General features: G+C 41.6%; 1 protein-coding gene across 10 annotated transcripts in view; it reads right to left on the reverse strand.

Annotated features, from left to right (window-relative positions):
* The window catches only part of ACTR3B (actin related protein 3B), a 107,287-nt gene that overhangs the window by 59,254 nt on the left and 24,541 nt on the right, over positions 1-23,492 (reverse strand). For all 10 annotated transcript variants that reach the window (XR_004538183.1, XM_033931646.1, XM_033931643.1 and 7 more), the window contains exons 2-5: positions 15,983-16,038; positions 11,133-11,257; positions 6,720-6,830; positions 2,981-3,076 (exon numbers count right to left, since the gene is read on the reverse strand). Coding sequence is in view for 9 of the 10 variants with exons in the window: in XM_033931643.1 (XP_033787534.1) it covers positions 2,981-3,076; positions 6,720-6,830; positions 11,133-11,257; positions 15,983-16,038 (388 nt within the window). In the remaining variant the exon portion in view is untranslated. The remainder of the gene's footprint in view (positions 1-2,980; positions 3,077-6,719; positions 6,831-11,132; positions 11,258-15,982; positions 16,039-23,492) is intronic.

Genomic DNA, 23,492 nt, shown 5'->3' on the forward strand with positions numbered 1-23,492 from the left:
GGACAGACAGGGAAAACTGTTTGAATACCTGGGAGAACAGTATAGAAAATTGAATAAATAAGTAAATATGCATTGCTGTATATTTACATGCATTGTTTCTGCTGTATGCAAATATAATTACACTTTCCCCTCCGTATTCGCGGGGGTTCGGGGCAGAGCTGGCCCGCAAATATTAAAAAACCACAAATAATATTTGGGCCGGTTCTGCCCCTAACCCCTGCTTCCCCTGGCTATTTTAAGCTCTGAAACCCCCTCCCCCTTAAGCCTTACCTGGTGGTCTAGTGGGTTTTCGGGGCAGGAGCAATCTTCCTACACTCCTGCCCCGTGCAGATCGCTCAAAGGAAATGGCTGCCTTGAGCTCCCGAGCCATTTCCTGTGAGCGATCTGCCCCGAAAACCCGCTAGACCACCAGGTAAGGCTTAAGGGGGGGTTTACAGGGCTTAAAATAGCCTGAAAAATGAAAATTGTATTGTTTGATCTAAAACCACGAATAAGCGAATCCGTGGATATGGAATTCGCGAATATGGAGGAGGAAGTGTACACAAATATTTGTTAAGAATACCCTGAAAACTGGATTTGTTAATGGCCCAACAGGATTGCAGTTTAAGACCTTTGACTGAGAATGAAGTGTTACACTGATCCCACAAACAAGTTCAGTTCCGAATAGTCATACCCATTTTTTTGTATATATCATTTTTATTGGAAAATCATCATGGAGTACAGTAATAAACAATATTAAAGTCCAGTGACAAGTATATAAAATAAAAACAACAATTCTGATTACCAAACGTATAATTTTCAGGCACCGTCTGAAAATGTAACAAGGAATAACAAAGAAATCAGCAATATGTATTTGTTAAGAACAGACCCCTCTTCCCATTCACCCTTCAATCATTCCCATATATACTAATTCATTCATGCACCCCCAATCACCCCCTCATTCTTCCCAAAGATAGAAGAGCAGAAACAAAAGGTCAGAGATGAGACAAGACCCATTTCTTTTCCTAATCTTGAGTCTCTGATGATGATCTCACTATAGCAGTAGATGAAAGAAGAAAAAGGAGACAGAGTAAGAGAGGGAAAGAGCGAGATACAAGAAAAGAGATGGAAGAGACAGTGAAAGAGGTAGAGAGGGAACGAGCATGAGGGTAAAACTGAGTGAGAAAAATTGTCCAACATAAGAAGGAAGAAAAAGTGGAGCGAGGAGAAGGATAAAGCTCTAAAACAGTGGTTCCCAACCCTGTCCTGGAGGACCACCAGCTAGTCAGGTTTTGGGGATAACCCTAATGAATATGCATGAGAGAGATTTGCATCTAATGGAGGTTTCAGGCATGCAATCATGCATATTCATTAGGGCTATCCTGAAAACCTGACTGGCTGGTGGTCGTTCAAGATAGGGTTGGGAACCACTGCTCTAGAACACCAAGGGGAAAAGAACGAGTGACTTCCTCTCAAAGCAGACTTTCCTTTGTGCCTCAGAGCTGGATGAAGTATTTCCTCTCTCTACTGTCAAATACCCCTTTACAGTTCTTGTACTTTCCCATGAAGTTTTTGGCAGTATGCTAGAATGATCACAAATAGTTGATGTCCATGGCCATCTCCTTCTGCAGTATCTGTTTTGCCAGTGTGGATACTTACTAGATGATCACCCCTAGAACTTGCAAGCAGTGCTGCAGCACCAGGTCAAGAGGAAGGAAAAGTTGACATCCATAGTTACCCTCTAAGCTGTACTGTGTTAGACAAAAAAAAAAAAAATCAAATATGACATGACACATGAAGTTTTCCTCTTTTGGTAACAGGCAGAGTCAGAATCAGGATTAAGGTCCGACACCATGAGCCTTCTTTCACAGCTACCCAGGGATTTTTGCCTATCCCAAGTCATCTCCCCAGTTGTTGCAGTGAAGGTCCTCAGCCAGGGGGCCACACAATAGTGCTCCTTCTGAAATCTTTGCTGCACAGAGCTAAAATCAGGTCTCCACAGCATTCCTAAGCCTGCCAGCATCAGAAGCAGAAAACTTAACCCTGGACTAAAATCCGGGTACTTTAAATGGCAGTTAAAGCACTGACAGTAAGTCATTAGGCTGGCTCCAACTGCAAGTTTCTGTTCTGGTCCCAAAAGCAGTGATGTCAGAATAATGCACAAGTAAGATTTGCACACTGTGACAATTCTAACTGGGTAACATTTGTATACTGCGTGTGTAATGTGATTTGAACAAAACTGCTTTCTATGAGTACTAGTAAAAATTGGAATAGTATTACCATTATTTAATACAGTGTTCTTGCAGTGAATCCTGTAGCACAAATATGGTCAACCAAAAATCTACTTACAAGGTCAGAGTTATTTTGTTGCATGAATAATACAGCAGGGGCAGAAGCTCTCATTTGAATAGAGCAAAAGAAGGGCAAGCATGACCAGAGCTGGTGGATTCCCAAGGGAAAGGGGGATAGGGAGGGGCAATTTTACTTTTTAAAAGGCACAGTTTTTAAGCAGAAAAGGGGACTCAGAAGTTGAATTATATTGCTATTTGTTTTTAAAATTAAGTTAACTTGTCTTTTTTCTTTGTTATTTCTGAGCTATAGACTAAAGAACAAATAAAATTACATTCATGTTCCTTCCATTTTCTGCACAAAATGATATAAAACAGGAAATTATGATAACATTTTCTGTTTACTTCAAGCAAAAGTGCATCTCTATGGGAGTTCTCTCATTTGGATCTTATTGAAAAAAACTTTGTTTCCATAGCCAATAAAAAATATGAACCAATCCCAAATATATACAGGACTGAATGTACCTAGTACTTTTACCACAATGCCAATACAGGAAAACACAATTTTTGCTTCTGGCCCCTGAACAATTTGATTTGGCAATTCACATATAGTCCATGATATGCACTTTTGAAATGTCATCCTATGCAATTTGTAGCTGACTTTTTAAAACAAGTGCTTGGTAAAATCCAGAAACAGCGGAATATATTTTCACCTGTACTGCTATATACAGTCCCGGGATATTAAATGATTCAAACAGGATCTCAGCCAGGGATTCCCTGTTTTCAGGAGTATTCAGCGGAGGTTCTGTCTATGAGAAAACACACACACACACTCACTATGAAGTCACAAAAAAATCTATGTGTAAAATATCTCAAATCCTGATTTACATCCTTGAACTAACATGTCTTGATTAACATTTTATAATTAAAGTACAGAAAATGCCAGCTTCCAAATTCTCTGAAAACCACTTTTATAAATGCATCAATACCCAAGTGAGTACAGTGGTGCCTCGCATAACGGCCGCCTCGCACAGCGAACGCTGCGCACAACGAACTTCTTGTCTTGATCCGTACAACGGACTTCGTTTCACACAACGAAGTCGCCCGAGCTGCATCCGCGCCTACTGCTGATGCGTTGGGGGGGCGGAGCTACTCTCGCCGCTTCCCCGATGCTAAAAAAAAAAGAAAAGAAAAGTGGACGGTTTGCTCGTTAGGGAGCTTCGTTGCGTTTTAGACATAAAAGGCAGCCCTTCCACTCCCCGAGCAGGAAGTGAAGGGAGGAGCCCGGAGCTCGCGCCGCTCAGCTGATCCCACGCTCGCGCTCCGCTCTAGCCGGTGCAGCCCAGGGCCATTGGAAGAGAAGCAGCAGCCGCTGGCCGTCATGGAAGTGCAACTGGCTCCCTTCCGGGCCTGGGCCGACTTCTTCCCGGGCTCCGATCGCTTCGCCAAGCCCGATTTCAAGGACATCAACAAATGGAACAACCGAGTGGTCAGCAACCTGCTCTACTACCAGACCAACTACCTGGCGGTGGCGGCGCTGACGGTCCTGGTGGTGGGGTGAGTCTCTTAAATTAAGAACTAGGACTTCCAATAATGATTAAAAAAAATGGACGTTTAACTGCAGTATTGGGTCCCTTCCTTTTACTTTGCTGAACAGCAGAAGGTGGTAGATGCTGGATTTGGCAAGGCCTTAACGCATGGCACTGCCTGCTCACTCCATTAGGAAACATACAGTGAAGATGTGCAAGATTCGATAGACTCTACTTAGTCTGTCTTTAAATTTAAAAAATGTGTGTTTTTAGATGTATCTAAATGAAAATAATAACAAAAAATTTATCTTTTTTATGTCATCTTAGCATATTTTATGCTGCAGAACGAATTATTTTGTTTTACATGTATTGTTATGGGAAAATGCGTTTCACATAACGAACTTTTCGCATAACAAACTTGCTCCTGGAACGAATTAAGTTCGTTGTGTGAGGCACCACTGTACTATCCTCTGTTCTAGAAGAAAGTATCTTTCTGTCCTTCAAATTATTAATCTGATTTTTGTACAATTAGAGATGCTTTTTGAAGTGTGTTTCTGTTACTCTGACACATGAGGTTAAATGTGGCAAGATCAAAACCTCAGCACCCTTGTAGCACTTGAGCTGGTTAGCCACCACCAACTTTTCAGTGTAAGCAGATCTTGGCACCAAAATATCTAATCTAATCTAAGGCTTGGCTTTATATACCGAATCATCATTCTAAGAAAGCTCAACTCGGTTTACAATATGATGTGGCTACAGTTTTAAAACTTATCATACAGCATGCACAAACTTAATTTCGGAATATACAGTCTGTTCTCATTATTCGCACATTTCCGATGCGTAATTTCACATATCCGTGGTTGCATCTATTGTGACCAATATCCCCAATTTGCACCATTCTGCTTGCATATTCACGGACATGCTCTAAAAAAATATTTAAAAAGCAAGTTTCCTTTACTTTCATTTTTATTTTGCATTTGGCGTTCGCTTCCAGATATGGCCCCCAAGCATCTGGAGAATGAATTACAGATACTTCAAATGCTGTCCCATGCTAACCCTATTTTCCCCAATAAGATTCACTGTTCACTTTCTGCAGTTTTGAGGCAAGTGTACTGCTGGAACCTAACCTCTATTTTCCCAAAGCCTCAATGTCTCATTATTTGCAACTTTGCGATTCATGAACGTTTTTGGGAACCATACTACCGCAAATAATGAGAACGGACTGTAGTTGAAATTTCTCAAGTACGTAACCCCCATTTGCCACTCTCAATAGTTGAAAATCTTGGATGTTTCTCTCGCAGCATTACATTGTTACACTTTCAATAGTGGGTTTAACTAAAAGCATGCACGAAACAACCTGATTTTCAAACACAAGTTACCCACATATAGTAGAATGAGACCTAAAAAAAAAAAAAAAAAGGGTTGCTATGCAGTCTTTGCATACTCAATTCAACCAGATAAAAATTGGAACATAAATAGTACACATGCAAATAATAATTATTTATGCACATCTATAATAAAACCCTAAGCGCGCATGCGCACTCCTACTTGCGTGTTCCATTTTCCGTGATCAGTAGGTCCCTGCCCTGATTTCCTCTGCCGCGAGAGGGAGAATTAGAAATCCTTGAGCATGCGCAGATGCATGCTCAAGGCCAGCAGAAGCAGGGAAGATCTTCTAGCGGCACCGGCACGTCCTGTGGGCTGCGTGCCGGTGCCAGACGGGGGGTAAGTTTAAGTTGTTCGGGCGGGGGGTGCCGGTTCGCGCGGGGGGGGGGGGGTGCTTGAAATCGAGTCAATACTCGGTTTGCAAGACACATTTTGCGAGAATGTTTTGCTCATCTTGCAAAACACTCACAAACCGGGTTACTCGCAAACTGAGGTTTGACTGTAGTAGTAGAAATAATAAATGTGGCTGTTGGGCAGACTGGATGGACCACCCAGATCTTTGTCTGCTGACATTTACTATGTTACTTTAAGGGGGCAATGTAGGACCATGTCTTTGGCCATTTTATAAAGGGAATACATATTTATGGGGGAAAATTTCCAGATGGGGTTTTACACTAGGTCAAAGGCAAGCACAGAATTTTTAGAAGTGGTTTGCTTCAGCCAAGGCATTACATGACCCTGGGCAAGTCACTTAACCCTCCATTGCTCCAGGTACCACAGTTAGATTGTGAGCCCAACAGGCAGATAAGAGAAAAATACTTAAGAATACCTGAAACAATTGTAAACCACTCAGATGGCTCTTCTGATGGGCGGTATATCAAATATGAAATAAACTTGGAAACGAGGGATTAAGGAAATAAATTCCCCTTAACCTTCCTGTTTATTTCTGCTTCCAAAATGAAGAAAAATAATACTTGTACCCTAATTGCTTAATTGGCTGCACCATATATATCTAGGTTTGTAAACTTGTGGAAGCTGGTAAGTTCATGCTACTTATTTTTTTCCATATGTGTATTTGTAAAATAGTGCTCTTGTTGTGTATTCTAGTAAATATATGTGCACTCCTGCATGTCCTTTTAGGTATTTTACAAAATACATACGTTTGGCAGAGCCTTTTGTAAAACACTGCCAGAAGTGAGCATGCCCAATCTCAACATTCTTTGCAAAATGGGCCTTCACACTTTCAATTAAGCTTCTGAAACTTTATTCCTTAATATTATTTTTGGTACTGGGAGAGTGATAAGCCAAGTTGGATTCAACTGGCAAAGGCACAGATTAAGGGCTTCTCCCTCCATTTTCTGCTCACGGAGATGCCAGTGGTACACAAAAAGTCACCTACTGTACTTTCTAGGACAGTGGAAGCAAAGGAAGATGAGGTGCTTGGGGCAGTTGTGGGTGAGTGAGTGAGAATTTTCCTAACACTGAACAGATTATGTGGGGAAAAAAACATGTTGCATTCCTTGTACCCCTGTCTCACCATTAAAAAGTAGTGATCTTCTGGTTCAGCTCGTAGATACTTAAAAATCACATGCTCCATAAATCTTTCCATGAGATCCCAGTCTTCAACGATACCATGCCTTATAGGCCACTGAAAGGAAAAGGAGCAATGTGAAAAGTCAAAATCCAGAACACTAGTCTTCAAGGAAACAACTTAATAATTAAGACCTAATCTAGTATTTTATGCAAATCATTTCAGCTCAACTTTCTGTGCTACGTAGTAAATGAACTTAGCGCATCCTAACACAGGACTTTCCAGCGTGCTAAGTCCATTTCTAGCACAGTGCAAAATACATGGGGGTTTTTTCTATTTGCAGAATTCCTGGCTGTATGCTAATGTTAGCTTGTGTGTGCAGCCATTTAAATAAACATGGGAGCCTCCTATTTATTTATTCAATTTATTTATTCAATTTTTCAGCCCGTCCTCCCAAAGGAGCCCAGAACGGGTTACAAAGTACATCCATAATAATCCAGACAGAGCAGAGATGACATAGTTTACATAAATTACAATATAGACATGACAATAAAACATATGCACTAAGTAGCATCTGGTGAGATTAGGTGGTGTAGGTGCATTGACTGGGTGGCATTTCAAGGTGAGTGACTTTAAGGCGCTGGGTTAGTAAAGAGGAAGGTTTTCACGGCCTTCCTGAAATTACAGAGTCCATCTAGTGATCTGACAGATGGAGGGATTGTGGAGGTATTGAGGAGGTGCTAAGGTGTTCCACACTAGCAGCACACTTGCATAGCGCTTCTATATCCATTCTGTGCCCCTGACATGCACCCTTCAAAAATAAATTAATACCATGTGCTTAGCACACACTAATGACAAAACTAATGCAGAATGCTTTAGTGTATCTTATGTTAGTCCTCCATTTTTCCTGCATTAAGTGCCCATTGGTGTTTAAACAGCTTAGTAAATGAGCCACTAGGTTTGTACCTGAGGTAATAGAGCATGAAGTGAATTACTCAAAATCACAAGGATCTAAAGTGGGGTTGTTCATTTTTGTTTCCCTATTTCCTAGTATGCTGTTCTAACCACTGGGCTACTCCCCCACTCAGTGGGTAAAACATGCAATGCCTTTTGGACTACAGAGGGCCCCCTGAATCCCACCTGCAGGAATGACTGTTGCATAAAGGTAAGAATTCCCTCCATGATAGCACCCTCTGATCTTTCTGTAGCTGTGACCTTGGAAAGTACACAAACCCCAGGCAACAGAGGATGACGGTCTATGGAATACACGTCCAGGTCATAATCCCCAACATGGGTTTTACGATCCCATTTAGGGTTGCAACTCACAGTTCAGAAAGTTCTAATCTGAGAGTAATGACAGCTGTGTCTGCATTAGTCTTAGCCACCACCAGCCCATGGAGCAGAAGATTAATCCAAGACCATGTTGTCTTGCATGGCAGTATGCATCAATGCCACTGGGTAATCTGGCTGGTGTTTGTACGCTATTAAAGTATATGTTTGGCTAAACCTTCAATGGGTGTTTGTATGTCATAAGGCAGAGAGGTATGAGCAGCCATATATTGTAAATAGCACATTGCAAACACAGCAGCATTTATCTTGTGACATCAAAAGCAACTCATTTACTCCAACACTTGCAGGAAGTCATTTAAAAGAGGATAAAGCAAACAAAGGAAGTCATATGGTTACAAGGCAATCAAATATAAATCAACAAAGTGTAACCTGTTAGATCCTTATTTTTTCAATATTGTTAGGAGGAAAAAAAAAAAGACCTCAGCGAGTGGGGCAGACTGCACCAGTAAAAATCACTCTGCACTGTTGCAAGTCTCAACTTCAAATCAATCATAGCCTATTATTATACTTTTTCTCGACCTGTAAGAAGTTAGTAAAATTTTGTATTTTTCTTTACAGACTCATTGCCTGCACCGATAAAAGGTAAGGTTATAGGGATAGGATTAGAGGTAAATGGTAAAATTAGTCAGAGATCACTGTTCAGGCAGTGGGCCTGATGGGCCGCCACGAGAGCGGACCGCTGGGCAAGATGGACCTCTGGTCTGCCTCAGCGGAGGCAACTTTTTATGTTCTTATGTTCTGAAGAAGCAGTTGGTGAAATGGACGCGGTCCGTAGGGATTCTTAAGATAAGTGCCATATATATTTATCGAGTATTACATGCAGACAGTGTTCAATTATAGGAGGGTTTTTTAAAATCTATGATTGATTTGAAGTTGGGACTTGCAATACTGCAGAGGATTTTTACTGGCGCAATTAGCCCCACTCACTGAATTCTTTTTTCCTCCTAAATAATATTGAAAAAATAAGGGTCTAACAGATTACACTTTGTTGATTGATATCTGACAATATAAGAACATAAGAATTGCCAGTGCTGAGTCAGACCAGTGGTCCATCGTGCCCAGCAGTCCGCTCACGCGGCGGCCCTATGGTCTAAGACCAGCACCCTAACTGAGACTAGCCCTACCAGCGCACGTTCTTGTTCAACAGAAACTAGTTTAACTTTGTCTTGAATCCCTGGAGGGTGTTTTCCCCTATAACAGCCTCTGGAAGAGCGTTCCAGCTTTCTACCACTCTCTGGGTGAAGAAGAACTTCCTTACATTCGTACGGAATCTATCCCCTTTCAACTTTAGAGAGTGCCCTCTTGTTCTCCCTACCTTAGAGAGGGTGAACAACCTGTCCTTATCTACTAAGTCTATCCCCTTCAGTACCTTGAATGTTTCGATCATGTCCCCTCTCAATCTCCTCTGTTCAAGAGAGAAGAGGCCCAGTTTCTCTAATCTTTCACTGTACGGCAGCTCCTCCAGCCCCTTAACTATCTTAGTCGCTCTTCTCTGGACCCTTTCGAGTAGTACCGTGTCCTTCTTCAGGTACGGCGACCAGTGCTGGATGCAGTACTCCAGGTGAGGGCGTACCATGGCCCGGTACAGCGGCATGATAACTTTCTCTATCTGTTCATGATCCCCTTCTTTATCATTCCTAGCATTGTTTGCCCTTTTTGCTGCCGCCGCACATTGTATGGACGGCTTCATCGACTTGTCGATCAGAACTCCCAAGTCTCTTTCCTGGGAGGTCTCTCCAAGTACCGCCCTGGACATCCTGTATTCATGCATGAGATTTTTGTTACCGACATGCATCACTTTACACTTATCCACATTGAACCTCATCTGCCATGTCGATGCCCATTCCTCGAGCTTGATTATGTCACGTTGCAGATCTTCGCAATCCCCCTGCGTCTTTACTACTCTGAATAACTTCATATCATCCGCAAATTTAATCACCTCGCTCGTTGTACCTATGTCCAGATCATTTATAAAGATGTTAAAGAGCACGGGTCCAAGCACCGAGCCCTGCGGCACCCCACTGGTGACGCTCTTCCAGTCCGAGTATTTTCCATTTACCCCCACTCTCTGTTTCCTATGCTCCAGCCAGTTTTTAATCCACGTGAGTATTTCACCCTCAATTCCATGGCTTGCAATTTTCCGAAGTAGTCATTCATGCGGAACCTTGTCGAACGCCTTCTGAAAATCCAGATATACAATGTCGACTGGATCGCCCTTGTCTATCCGTCTGTTTACTCTCTCAAAGAAGTGCAGCAAGTTCGTCAAACACGATCTGCCTTTGCTAAAACCGTTCTGACTGGTCCTCATCAGCCCGTTTCCGTCAAGGTGATCAACGATGCTGTCCTTTATCAGTGACTCTACCATCTTTCCCGGTACAGAGGTCAGACTCACCGGTCTGTAGTTCCCCGGATCTCCCCTCAAACCTTTCTTGAAGATAGGTGTAACATTCACTACCTTCCAGTCTTCCGGAATCTTTCCCGATTTGATCGACAGATTGGCTATTAGTTGAAGCAGTTCAGCTATGGTCCCTTTCAGTTCTTTGATGAACCTCGGATGGATGCCATCCGGTCCCGGGGATTTATCGCTCTTAAGCCTATCAATCTGCCTATATACCTCCTCTAGACTGAGTGTGGACCTTTGTTTCCCATTTGAGGTTTTTATAAGGCAATCAAGACTAAAACCAATTACTTAAGGAGTCACTCTGGGTGACTACACCATAGAAAGTTGGTTATAAAACTAAAACAGGAAACTATGAGTATATATCTTTTGCAGAAAATGTTTATATTCGTTCTCTATGTATTTAAGGTTCTATCACAGGTGCACAGCCAGCTATTCTGTCTCCTTCTAAATCCATTTGAAATTCACTGCAGGAAAACAACGCACCCTAATATCTTCCATATGGAATCAAGGAAGAAGTAAGTTCTCTGCACATGCCTAGTGCCAATTTCAGAGAAATGAACCTTTAATAATGTTACATATCAGTTTAGTTGACATATTCCTTTAACAAAATCCTAAAACTCAAGTAAACTGAATGATTAAAAGCAAAAGGTTTCTTTACATGCTCTTACCTTAGTGGCATATGTTGGTTTATCTACGGCTTCATCACCTATAAAAAAGTCGAGGTCATCAACACCTTTCATAAGCCTCCTCTGAGTTTGGTCACCAACTTTGGCTGACTCTCTAACTGCAATACCTGGAAAAAAAAATGCATAAATTTACACATCATTTAGTAGATATATATGCTGATCAACTGTGATGCTAGGAACTATTAAAAAATGGATGGTTAACAGGACTAAGAATGTTATAATGCCCCTGTATCGCTCCATGGTGCAACCTCACCTGAAGTACTGCATTCAATTCTGATATCCTTATCTCAAGAAAGATATAGTGGTGCTAGAAAAGGTTCAAAGAAGAGCGACCAAGGTGATAAAGGGGCTGCAACTCCTCTCTTATGGGGAAAGACTAAAAAGGTTAGGGCTCTTCAGCTTGGAAAAGAGATGGCTGAGGGGAGATATGATTGAAGTCTACAAAATCCTAAGTAGATTAGAACGGGTACAAGTGGATTGATTTTTCATTCCGTCAAAAATTACAAAGACTAGGGGACACTCAATGAAGTTACAGGGAAATACTTTTAAAACCAATAGGAGGAAATATTTTTTCACTCAGAGAATAAGTTAAACTCTGGAATGCATTGCCAGAAGATGTGGTAAGAATGGATAGCGTAGCTGGTTTTATGAAAGGTTTGGATAATTTCCTGGAGGAAAAGTCCATAGTTTGTAATTGAGAAAGACATGGGGGAAGCCACTGCTTGCTCTGGATTGGTAGCATGGAATATTGCTACTCCTTGGGTTTTGGCCAGATACTAGGGACCTGGATTGGCCACCGTGAGAACAAGCTACTGGGCTTAATGGACCATTGGTCTGACCCAATAAGGCTATTCTTATGTTCTTATGTGAAGAGTAAATGGACACGAACCTCTGTTCCCAGCATATCTGCACTAAGAAGACACCGATATACAGTACTATTTCATTTACAATTGCCATCAACAATTGCTTATGGATTTGATAATCTAAGGGGTCTTTTTATTAAAGCTTAGTAAATGCTGCACATCCTATTTTATACCTCTGGGCCCCGTGATACTTATTGCATACGAATATCCATTAGCGTGCACTAAGCTTTAGTAAAAGGGCCCCTTAGATTATCAAATCCATAACCAAAACTCGTACCATTTTTGCCTTTAAGGAAACACTCAAACAAATGTATGTCTATGGTGGTGGTTGCTTTGCTTTGAAAGTCCATGCCAAATATTCAGCAGAACTGGGGCACCCCCAAACAAAAAGGCATTCTGCTGCCCCTGGTTCATTGTTGTAAAATGTTTAGAAGCATTATTTGTGAAAAGAATGGACCCCCCTTAATGTTCATTGCTACTTATAAGGAAATGAAAGTAAAATAAAATATGAAGAAGTCTAAAATAGATTTTTTTAAAAAATTTTTTTACAGACCTTCCTTAACTACTCTGTAGTATAGCATTATTTAAAGCCTTCTTATGATGAGAACACTGAAAGCAGAGAAATAAGTTCATTCTATTATTATAAACACCAGAATTTCCCACAGTGGCAGTATTTGGCTATACTGGATTGGTATTTAGTTCATGCCCTTTCTCAGTAGTTCAAAGTGAATTACATTCAGGTACAATAGCTATTGTCATGTCAAGGATTTAGAGTTGTGCTTCACAATTGAAAAATATTCATGATATAGTCACATTGGAAAGCATATTAAAAAATGCTGGAGGTTGCAGTGTTCTGTGTTGCTAAGCAAGAGACACTAGTGTGATTCATAGCTTGGTCTCCTGGTTGATCCATCAGGGATTTGTTGGGATGCAAAATGTTTTTCTCTTCTATATATACCTATAAAGACAGAGCTTTGGTTCCAAGCAGGGATTGAGTGACAGGATAATTTATCTTTCTATAGAGCATAATAATGGTAAATAGTGAGATGAAAAACTTATAGGATCACAGTAAATGATGACCGAGAAAGACTAACATGGCCCATTAAGCTTCTTAGGAAGTTGGTTGAGACTGGGTTATATTCCCCATTTGCCTGTTGTTGGGGGTTGTACCTGCAACACAGTGCAGGCTACCTTCCTCCTTGATTTCTTAGAAGTGCAAATCTAATTACATAGCTGAAGTGTTTTATGTTTGCTTTCTTCTTTCCTGCCTTTTAGGGAACCATTGTGTATATCCCACTCCATTTTGAATTCCAGCACAGTTTTTACTTCCATCACCTCTTTCATGAGGGCATTCCAGGCATCCATTACCCTTTCCCTGAAGAAAATATCTCCTTAAGTTGCTTTTGACTCTACCTCCCTGTGGTTTCATATCAAGTCTTCTTGAGCTTTCCCTCACTTGGAAAAGGCTTGTTTGTCTAGCAATTCCTTTCAAGCATTTAAAGGTTTGTATCATATCCTTCTCTCCAGTGGTGCAGCCATGGGTAGGCCAGGGACCACCCAATTTGGACTCAGGCCCACCTAAAATTGTGGCACTCCTGCTGTAGCTGGTGGGGATCCCTAAACCCCACCAGCTGAAGATTTCTTCCTCCTCAGGCAGCCAGCACTTTTCTAAATAGCAGACAGAAGCACTTGCCTCAAGCTGACACTAACACCGGCTCCTCTGCAAGTGCTCAGTTTTCATGCATGCATGCACAAGCACTAAGCATGCATGGCCTGCTGGTGTCATCATCATTCAAGGCAAAAGCTGCCAGCTGCCATTTGGAAGAGTGCTAGTAGGGTTCAGGGATACCCATCAGTTCAGATATTTAATATTTCGGGTTGGCTAGCTGAATGGCATGTGGGTGGGAAAGAGCAGAGTAAAGCGGGGGGTGGGGATGTAGAGGTGGAAATGTCATACCTAATCATCTTGGGCTATCAACTGCCTAACTATGCCTGGTTAGGTTGTACACATTTAGGGACCTTCAGTCTCTTCTCATGTGTCTTCTGATAGAGACCTCTCATTATCCTTATCACTTTTCTCTTTACTAACTTCCCTACTGAGATGCAGCCTCCAAATCTGAACACAGTTTTCCAAGCAGGATCAGAGCTGAGTTAAGGAGCCCCAGGGAAGGACGGAAGAAGTGTGCCTTCCCAGCATGTGCCTTCTCCAACTACATCTAACTACTATAATTTGACTGAGGTAAGCCAATTCTTGATTTAGTACTAGAGACTCCAACTCTGGAGTATCTGAGAGAAAGAGATTTCTTTGGATTTAAAGAGACTTTAAACCTTCAATTCTGAACCTATGAAATAACAAGCTTTATCCTTTTTGGCTAATATTTGGTTTTATGTTACCTTTATAACCATGTCTGGCTGTGTGTCCATGGGTCCACCCCCAACCATCGCTTATGCTATCACACTGCATAATGTCTTAGACGTACTTAATTGCCATTATATAATTTACTAGTCTTTAAGCCCGTTACACTAATGGGTGCTAGAATAGATGTGTGTGTCTATCTTTCTTTCTTTCTTTCTCTCTCCTTGGCCACTGTCTGTCTTTCTTTCTGTCTCTCTCTTTCCTCGGCTGTCCACCTCCACTCCTTGCCTGCTCCCCCTGTCCAGCAGCAGCCCTTCTCCCTTCCTTTTACCTCCCCCCTGTCCAGCAGCAGGCCTTCTCCCTTCCTTTTACCTCCCCCATGTCCAGCAGCACCCCTTCACTGCTCCCCCTGTCCAACAGCAGCCCTTCTCCCTTCCTTTTACCTCCCCCCTGTCCAGCAGCAGGCCTTCTCCCTTCCTTTTACCTAACCCCCTGTCCAGCAGCACCCCTTCACTGCTCCCCCCTGTCCAGCAGCAGCCCTTCTCCCTTCCTTTTACCTCCCCCCTGTCCAACAGCAGCCCTTCTCCCTTCCTTTTACCTCCCCCTGTCCAGCAGCAGGCCTTCTCCCTTCCTTTTACCTAACCCCCTGTCCAGCAGCACCCCTTCACTGCTCCCCCCTGTCCAGCAGCAGCCCTTCTCCCTTCCTTTTACCTCCCCCCTGTCCAGCAGCAGGCCTTCTCCCTTCCTTTTACCTAACTCCCTGTCCAGCAGCACCCCTTCACTGCTCCCCCTGTCCAGCAGCAGCCCTTCTCCCTTCCTTTTACCTCCCCACTGTCCAGCAGGAGGCCTTCTCCCTTCCTTTTACCTAACCCCCTGTCCAGCAGCAGCCCTTCACTGCTCCCCCTGTCCAGCAGCAGCCCTTCTTCCTTTGTTTTACCTCCCCATCCCTGTATTTCTCTGCTGCACCATGCTTTCTTGTGTCTCCGTGGCCCCCTTCTGTTTCCCCCCCTCCCAGAGCAAAGCATGCCTGCTGTCTACCCCCCAGCACACCCCTCCCCCCAAAGCAGCCCCCTTTCCCTCTTCCCTCCACTTCTTACCAGCATGGGACACCTCACAGCACCCGCACGACAAACACCTGCCATTGCTGAGACAAACTGCCACTCAATCCACTGCACGCACCCCAAGCCACCGCACACGCCAAAAGCCGCCCCATGCACCACAAGCCGGCCAATGCTCCACAAATGGAATGCGGCCATAGAAGCACACAGCACGGCGGCAGGGATTACGACCTCCTAAGTGCGCATGCACGCTTAGGGTTTTATTATAGAGGATGCCTTGTGCTTCCCACTGTGGCACCTAATTTGGAGGTGCTCAATTATAACTTGCCCTCATACAGCCCAGCTTATGTAAAATGCTGACTTCTTCTCTGTCTGGAAAATCATAAAATAACTTCTCCAGAGTCATTTCGATGCAATGTAATAACGCCAAACTTCAGCACAAGCCACAGAATCCTCCCAGTATTTTACTCCTACATTCTCTCCATCCATTACATTTTATGCTGCTCTCTTTTATCATCCCTTCGCCAATTCCCATATGAAAGCAGATTTACTTACATGATGGTATAATAAATTGGGGTTCTGTATTGCCTGCATAACCTAGTTTTGTATATCTGTGGAAAAATAAAGACAACAGAATTTTAAAAATGGAGCTATAAGCTTACTTTTCGTTAAAGTACAAATTTATATTATTTTAAAGACAAGGTTAGAAAAATCCAAGTGCCAAGTTAACTATACACTTACAATTCAGTGCCTGGTTCCTGCTGCTAAGCAAATGAGCAAGGACCATAAAGAGTAGATGCCCGCTGAGGCTTAAAATGTAGGAGCAGTAAGAGATAGGGATGGGCATTAGCTTGCAACAATATGAGAAATGTCAACGACATATCCCAAAATAAGACTCAATACAATACAATGTTGTTATCAAATGAAAACAAGCCACATACACACAAAAAAAATATGTTTTACTATTTCAAGAGTATCTGCACTGCTTGTAGAGGGCACCCATATGTGCGCAAACTATAACGCATGCAAAAACCACTGAATCTGCTCACAACTCTTTCAAAAAGAGTACACCCTCTTTACACTGAGCGCTCCCTCTTTCAAAAGGAGCATGCACTCAGCTTTGCTCCCATGACTATAAAACAGTCACATGAAAACAAATGAAATAAATATTCTCAGAAACAAGGGAAAGGATACAAAACAAAACAAAACAAAATGTTCTGGCTGCCCATCCCTAGTAAGAGCAGGAGAAGAAACAGTCAGATATAGAAGGAGTAACAACTAGAGTTGGACCAGGTTGCAAAAATAAAGTTGCAGGGGAAGAGGAAGAGTGGAACACATTGATGGGAAATAGAGAAAACAAAATGATCAAAATTAGATTAAGGGGAAATTCATCATGGGGTGCTAACCAATTTAGCACACACTAACCGATTAGTGCACGCTAAATGCTAAGACGCCCATAGGAATATAATGGGCATCTTAGCATTTAGCATGTGCTAATCATTAGTGCATGCTCAGTCAGTTAGCGCTAGTGCTGCCTGATTCAGGAAAAAAAAAATTTGATTCGATTCAGCCTATTGAATCGATTTTTCAATTCGATTTTCCTGCCCAATTGGGTGTTTTTTCAAACATCCTGGTGGGTTTATTTTATAGCCTCTTAACCCCTTTTATAGCCTCTTCACCTCCTTTGCCTTCTCCTAACCACACTGGCGCTGTGGTGTAAACAAAATAAACAAACAAAAATGACTTTTCCTCTCTCTGTTAAATCCTAGCTCACGTTTGTGGTCTAATACCAGTTCTGACAGGATACACATTTCAAATCTGACATGTTGTAATCACAAAACAGAAAATAAAATTATTTTTCTATCTTTTGTTGTCTGGTCATTATTCAAATCTTGTTGGTCCCAGGCTCTGGTTGTCTTCCAATAACTTGCTTGCCAGGGTCTCCTTCTTTCTTCTTTCTCCGTGCTAACCATCCATCTGCCATCTCTGTCCTCCCCTTCCATTTCCCTTCCCTCCCCCGGAGGTCTGGCATCTTTCCTTTTTTTTGTCTCCATCCACAGATCCACCTTTTCTCAACTACCCTTTCATCCAGCATCTCTCCTTCCTTCCCCAACACCCCAGGATCCACTATCTCTCCCTTTCTTTTCCCAACTACTCTCCTATCCAGTATCTCTATCCCCCCCACACACCATCCCTTGTGTCCAACTTCTCTCCCTTTCTGTTCCTTCCCTCCCTAAATCCCATTGTCCACCATCTCTCTCCCTCTCCTCTGTTTTTAGACCCATTATTTCTTCCCCCCAAAGTCCGGCATATGCACGTCTCTTTGAAACCCCCCTTCCCTCCCTCCATGTACTTCTACACCAGGGCCCCCCTTCCCTGAAGGTCTGTCCCCTCCAAAGGCCTGCACCCCACCCCTGAAGGCCTGTCCCCCCCTTAAAGGCCTGCACCACCCGAAGGCCTATCCCCCCTAAAGGCCTGCATCCCAACCCTAAAGGTCTGCCTGTCCCCTCTGAAGGCCTGTGCCACCATCCCTGAAGACCTGTCCTCTCCTTGAAGGCCTATCCCCCCCAAAGGCCTGTTCCCCCTGAAGACCTCCAACACACCCCTGAAGAGTTTGAATTGTTTGTTGTTGAAGTATTATCGGATTTGCCTTAAATTGTGCATGGTTGCGAATGCCTTCTGGACCGTTTTGCTGATTTGAAGTTGCATAGTGCAACCTTTGTTAACTGCTTTGTTAATATGTTAACATGCTTTGTTAATATATTAACATGCTTTGTTAATATGTTAACTGCTTTTACAACATCATCCAGCAATGAGTTCTAGAACCTATCTGCTGAATGAAAAATTACCTTCACCTATTTATTTTAAATGTATTATATTTAACTTCATGGCATATCCCCTAGTCTTTGTACTTTTTGAAAGAGTAAACAATCCATTCACAATAACCCATTCTACTCCCATTCAAGATTTTGTAAACCTCTACTATATATTCTCCAAACTAAGTAGCTATTAAAACGTGATTAACTCCCATACCAAATGGCTATATTTGTGATGTCAGCCAGTAGTGCCATCTAATTATATGCATCTCTAGTGAAATCTGAATGAGGTGGCATTTACTGATAAAAAGTGTTACCCTGATCTGGTCTAAATGACCTTTACTTGAAGGGAAAGGAAGAAATTCTGAATTAGTTCAAGCCTTTTTCAGTTACAGCTCAAGATGATAAAATGGATGGGACAACTTCCCTATGAGGAAAGGCTAAAGCAGCTAGGGCTCTTCAGCCTGGAGAAGAGACAACTCAGGGGAGATATGATAAGAGGTCTATAAAATACTAAGTGGAGTGAAACGGGTAGATGTGAATCGTTTGTTTACTCTTACAGAAATACTAGGACTAGGGGCATATGATGAAACTACTAAATAGTAGATTTAAAGCAAACCACAGAAAATATTTCTTCACTCAATGGATATTTAAACTCCGAAATTCGTTGATGGAGAATGTAGTGAAATTGGTTAGCTTAGCAGGGTTTAAAAAAAAGGTTTGGATAATTTCCTAAAAGAGAAGTCCATAAGCCATTATTAAGATGGCTTGGGAACATCCACTGTTTATTCCTAGGATAAGCCCATAAAATCCTGTTTTACTCCTTGGGATGAAGTTAAGAGGGGATAGGCTCAGGAGTAATCTAAGGAAAAACTTTTTTACAAAAAAGGGCGGTAGATGCTTGGAATAGTCTCCCGGAAGAAGTGGTGGAGACAAAGACTGTGTCTGAATTCAGAAAGCGTGGGACAGGCATATGGGATCTCAAACCAGCAATAAAATGAACAGGCCTGAAAGACTGCAGGGCTAGTTGCTAACCCAGCTGTTGTGATATTAGGTAGTAAATTGATGAGAGAGTGAAATGTTAGATATGGTGGTGGAGAGGGAAAAGAGGGACAGATTGAAGGGGAGAACATAGTGATGGAGGGAGAGATGTGGGAGAAGTAGAAATGAGCATGGAGCTGGTGGGCTGTGGTGAAAAATGCTGCACATGATCCTGGGGATGAGAGAGGGAGAAATGTTGGACTCATGGAGGGACAGAGAGATGTTGTTTGGGGAAGGAAATGAGGTCAGGAGGAGAGGAAGCAGAAAGAAAAACTAGATGCATAGTCAGTCAGTGCAACCAGAGACTCATGAAATCACCAGCTAACAAAGGTAGGAAAAATGATTTTATTTTCAATTTAGTGATTGAAATGTGTCTATTTTGAGAATTTATATCTGCTGTCTATATTTTGCACTATATTTTTCTGTTTTTCTATAGTTGTTACTGAGATGACATTGCATATTTTAAAGTCATCTGCCTTGACTTCTTTGGAAAAAAAAACCCCCGAATATAAATGATAATTAACATTTCCACTGCATACAGTGTACTTTGTTGTTTTTTTATTTTGTGGTTACCATTATGTAATAATAAGATTATATTGAATGAAAAATGGATGGAAGAAATTGCATTATAATTAGTACTATTATTATGGGGGTGGGGTAAGGGGTGGAGCCTGGGTGGGTCTGGGGCAGAGCTTGGGCAGTGGTACTCTGTTAATATTTGTTAGACTTAGGGGGAAGAAGTTGAGAAACACTGCAGTTTAGTATTGTGGATCAGAATTAATGTCTTGAATTTTACTCTCCAATGAATTGGTAGTCAGTGTAGATCTTTCAAAACAGGTATAATATGAGAAAATTGAGGGGTTTTTATCAACAAATATGTGGCTGCATTCTGAACAATTTGTGGTGTGTATATCTTGCATGCTGATAAGCCTAAATACAGTGAATTACATTAGTCTAATAAAGGAGTGATCAGACATTGAACTACAGTATCTCATTATTTCTCCAAACATTTGTCCAAGTGAGCCAGACAATGCATAACAGCAATCTTGCCAGTAAATATTTATTTACTCTATTCATCACTATGAGCTCAGTAGACTTCAGAAAAAAAAATACACATAATAGACACATTGTACAATAATACACACATAATAGACCTATTGTACAAAACAACAACCCTAGATGTCCGAACAAATGAGAGAACCCCAAGATCCACATCTCTAAATCTAGTCCAATGATATCTAACAGAGTATTGAATACAATTGGTCCAACTACTAATTGCATATACCCAGTGTTTTCATGGTAATCATAATAATGGTACATTCAAACAGCTCAGATCTAAGGATCTCAAGGTACATACATACAGGTTCATATAAAAGGTAAGTAATAATCATTACCAATACACTTTTCCCTCCGTATTCACTGTGATAGGGGATTAACAGAACCACAAATACAGAAAAAACGTGAATAACTTTTTCATATGTTATTTGCTGTTTTCTAATAAAAACCATCGTGAATATGGTGAAACCACAAATAACATGGGGGGAGACCTGGCCTGTTCCTGAAGGAGAGACAAAACACAGTGAAGAAAGTGCTGGGAATCAGCGATTTTCTCTGTAAATGCTTGGAATCAGCGATTTCTCTATGCAAGCTGATGTAATTTTGGGGGGATGAGCCAGCAAGCTAAAAACCGTGAATAATCGAAACCGCGAATACGGAGGGAGAAGTGTAATGGTTATAACTAAGTATTATAGCAAAATATGTTTAACATGATAGAATCAAGGTCAGAAAAGAATTAGGCCCTGATTCTATGAAGTCCACCTAAAGTTAGGCGCCAATATCGACACCGATTCTATAAAACCTTAGTGCCTATTATAGAATCACACTTAGCATCACCTAAGCATGCTTAGGTGGCACTTAGCATCCTAACATTTAGGCATCCCCAACTTATGCCAGGGTTTTCTACACCTAAAGTTCAGTACCGATATCAGAGCCTAACGGCACTTGATTCACAAAGAGCATAGGAGCATTTAACGTTCTAGGCCACGGTAGAAACCTTTACTTAGTAAAAGTGGGGGGATTAATCACCTCAATTGTCATTCTAATTTCCAGATCACTAATAAATATGTTAAATAGCACCAGTCTCAGCACAGATCTCCACTATTCGCCCTCCATAGAAAAAAAGGCCATTTAACCCAATTCCTAGACAACAGAACATTGCTTCCCATCCCATGACCTTTTCATTTTCTCAGGAGTCTCTCATGAAAAACTTTGTCACAGCTTTCTGAAAATCTAGCTACACTGCAACCAGCTCAGCTCACCTTTATCCATGTTTATTCACACTTTTAAAGAATTGAAGCAAATTGATGTGGCAAGGCTTCCCTTTGCTGAATTCATACTGACTCTCATTAAACCATGTTTGTCTACATGTTCTATAATTTTATTCTTTATAACAGTTTCCAGCATTTTGCCTGGCACTGAAGTCAGGCTTGCCAGGAGTGGGTTTTTGCCAGCAAAGAGAAATAGGGCCAGTGCCGGAAAGACTCCTGTAATTTCCCATATCACCCCTTGAATACTTTTTAAAAACTGGCATTACATTGACTACCCTTCAATCTTAAGATGCTATGGATAATTTTAATGACAGACTAAAGATCACTAACAGCAGATCAGCAATTTTATGTTTGAGTTCTTTCAGTAACCTAGGGTGCATGTCATCTGGTCCAGGTGATTTACTACTTGTTAATTTGTCGATTTTGCTACATACCATATATACTCAAATATAAACCGAGATTTTGGGGCAAAAAAGAATGGCCTAAAAATGGAGGACTTGGTTTATATTCGAGTCCCTAACCAATGACTGTTGCTTTTGTCCTCCTCCCCACTTGATCTGAACATCGTTGGTGCTGCTGTCCCAACCTCCCGATGCCCAGAGTTTCTGTTCTCTACATACCCCCTCCCCCTGATAACCAACTCTGCCATCTTCCACAAACCCATCCCTCCCTCAATGAAAACTGCTACTTTCTTCCACAAACCCCTCTTCCCCTATGACCGGCGCTAACGTCCTCCCTCCGCCCAGCTAGCAATAGGCTTACCGTTCCTGCAATCAAAGAAGCTAACATCAATGTTCCTTGCCACGCTATTTCATCTTGCCAGTTATAAAAATTGTAGGAGTCCTTGACCATAAATTGTCCTTTGATTTTCATATTAACTCCTTAGTATGTTACCAATTTATTTTCAGTTATCTTTTTACAAGAAATGAAATGGGATTCTTTCGAATTTTCTTTGGCTTGGTAAAACTCCTAGAATAGCTTTATCATCTTTGCAAAAGTCTCAATCTATGGGAGGGATAAATTTTCCAAACTTTTATAGATATCAGCAAGCTTTTATTTTGTGTCAGGGTATGTACTGGATCCTTCCTGAACTCATGGAGAATCTGCCTGATTGGCTTATTCTTGAAAGTCATCTTATGGCTCCGTTTCATACAGGATTAAATTTAGAAATAGAATGGATGACACTAGTTTAGGCTCCTCCCACTGAACTGATATCATCAGTGAGGTAGTTAATGAGTCACCTGATTTAAACAGAACCAAAAAATGCCACGGCCATCTTTACATAGAAGAACACACGTTGGAATGCTGTGGAGCAAAACAAAAGGGGTAATTTTACTTCTAAAACTAGAACTGCTAAGATATTGAGGGATTACCAGTAGTTTAAAGTTTTGGAACAAAGCGGAGACTGGTGGGAGATCTGGATCGTGGTCCGGGTCGAAGATTTCGTCAGACTTGGGAATGTTTCTGGCAGGATCTCATTCCACATGCCCGTAGCAAACTCTTGAATATTTAGGAAGATCTCGGACTCTCAGTTTTTGTTATGGCACTGGACTCCGGGGGTGGGGTGGGTTGGGGGGGGATTGTTGCATTGTTCTTTACAGGACTAAGTTACTGCTTGTATTGTTTGTTTTCTGTTGGAACAATAAAAATCATTTGAACATAAAGTTTTAGAACAATGAAACTGATGCATTTACCAACTCTTGCCTCTTATCTGCAGGGGACCCGTTCTTGAAAAAGCCTTTGGACGAAACTGGTTGAACCTTAAGGTCCTTTCCGAGGTTTAAAAAAAAAGAATGAAGAAATAGCTAAAGCTAAGTACAAAAGTTTTAAAGTTGTATAAGAAAAGTTTATCAATTTGCACAAAACATAGAATATAGAGCA

The sequence above is a fragment of the Geotrypetes seraphini genome, chromosome 2 (assembly GCF_902459505.1).
Source record: "Geotrypetes seraphini chromosome 2, aGeoSer1.1, whole genome shotgun sequence".
Taxonomy (NCBI): Eukaryota; Metazoa; Chordata; class Amphibia; order Gymnophiona; family Dermophiidae; genus Geotrypetes; species Geotrypetes seraphini.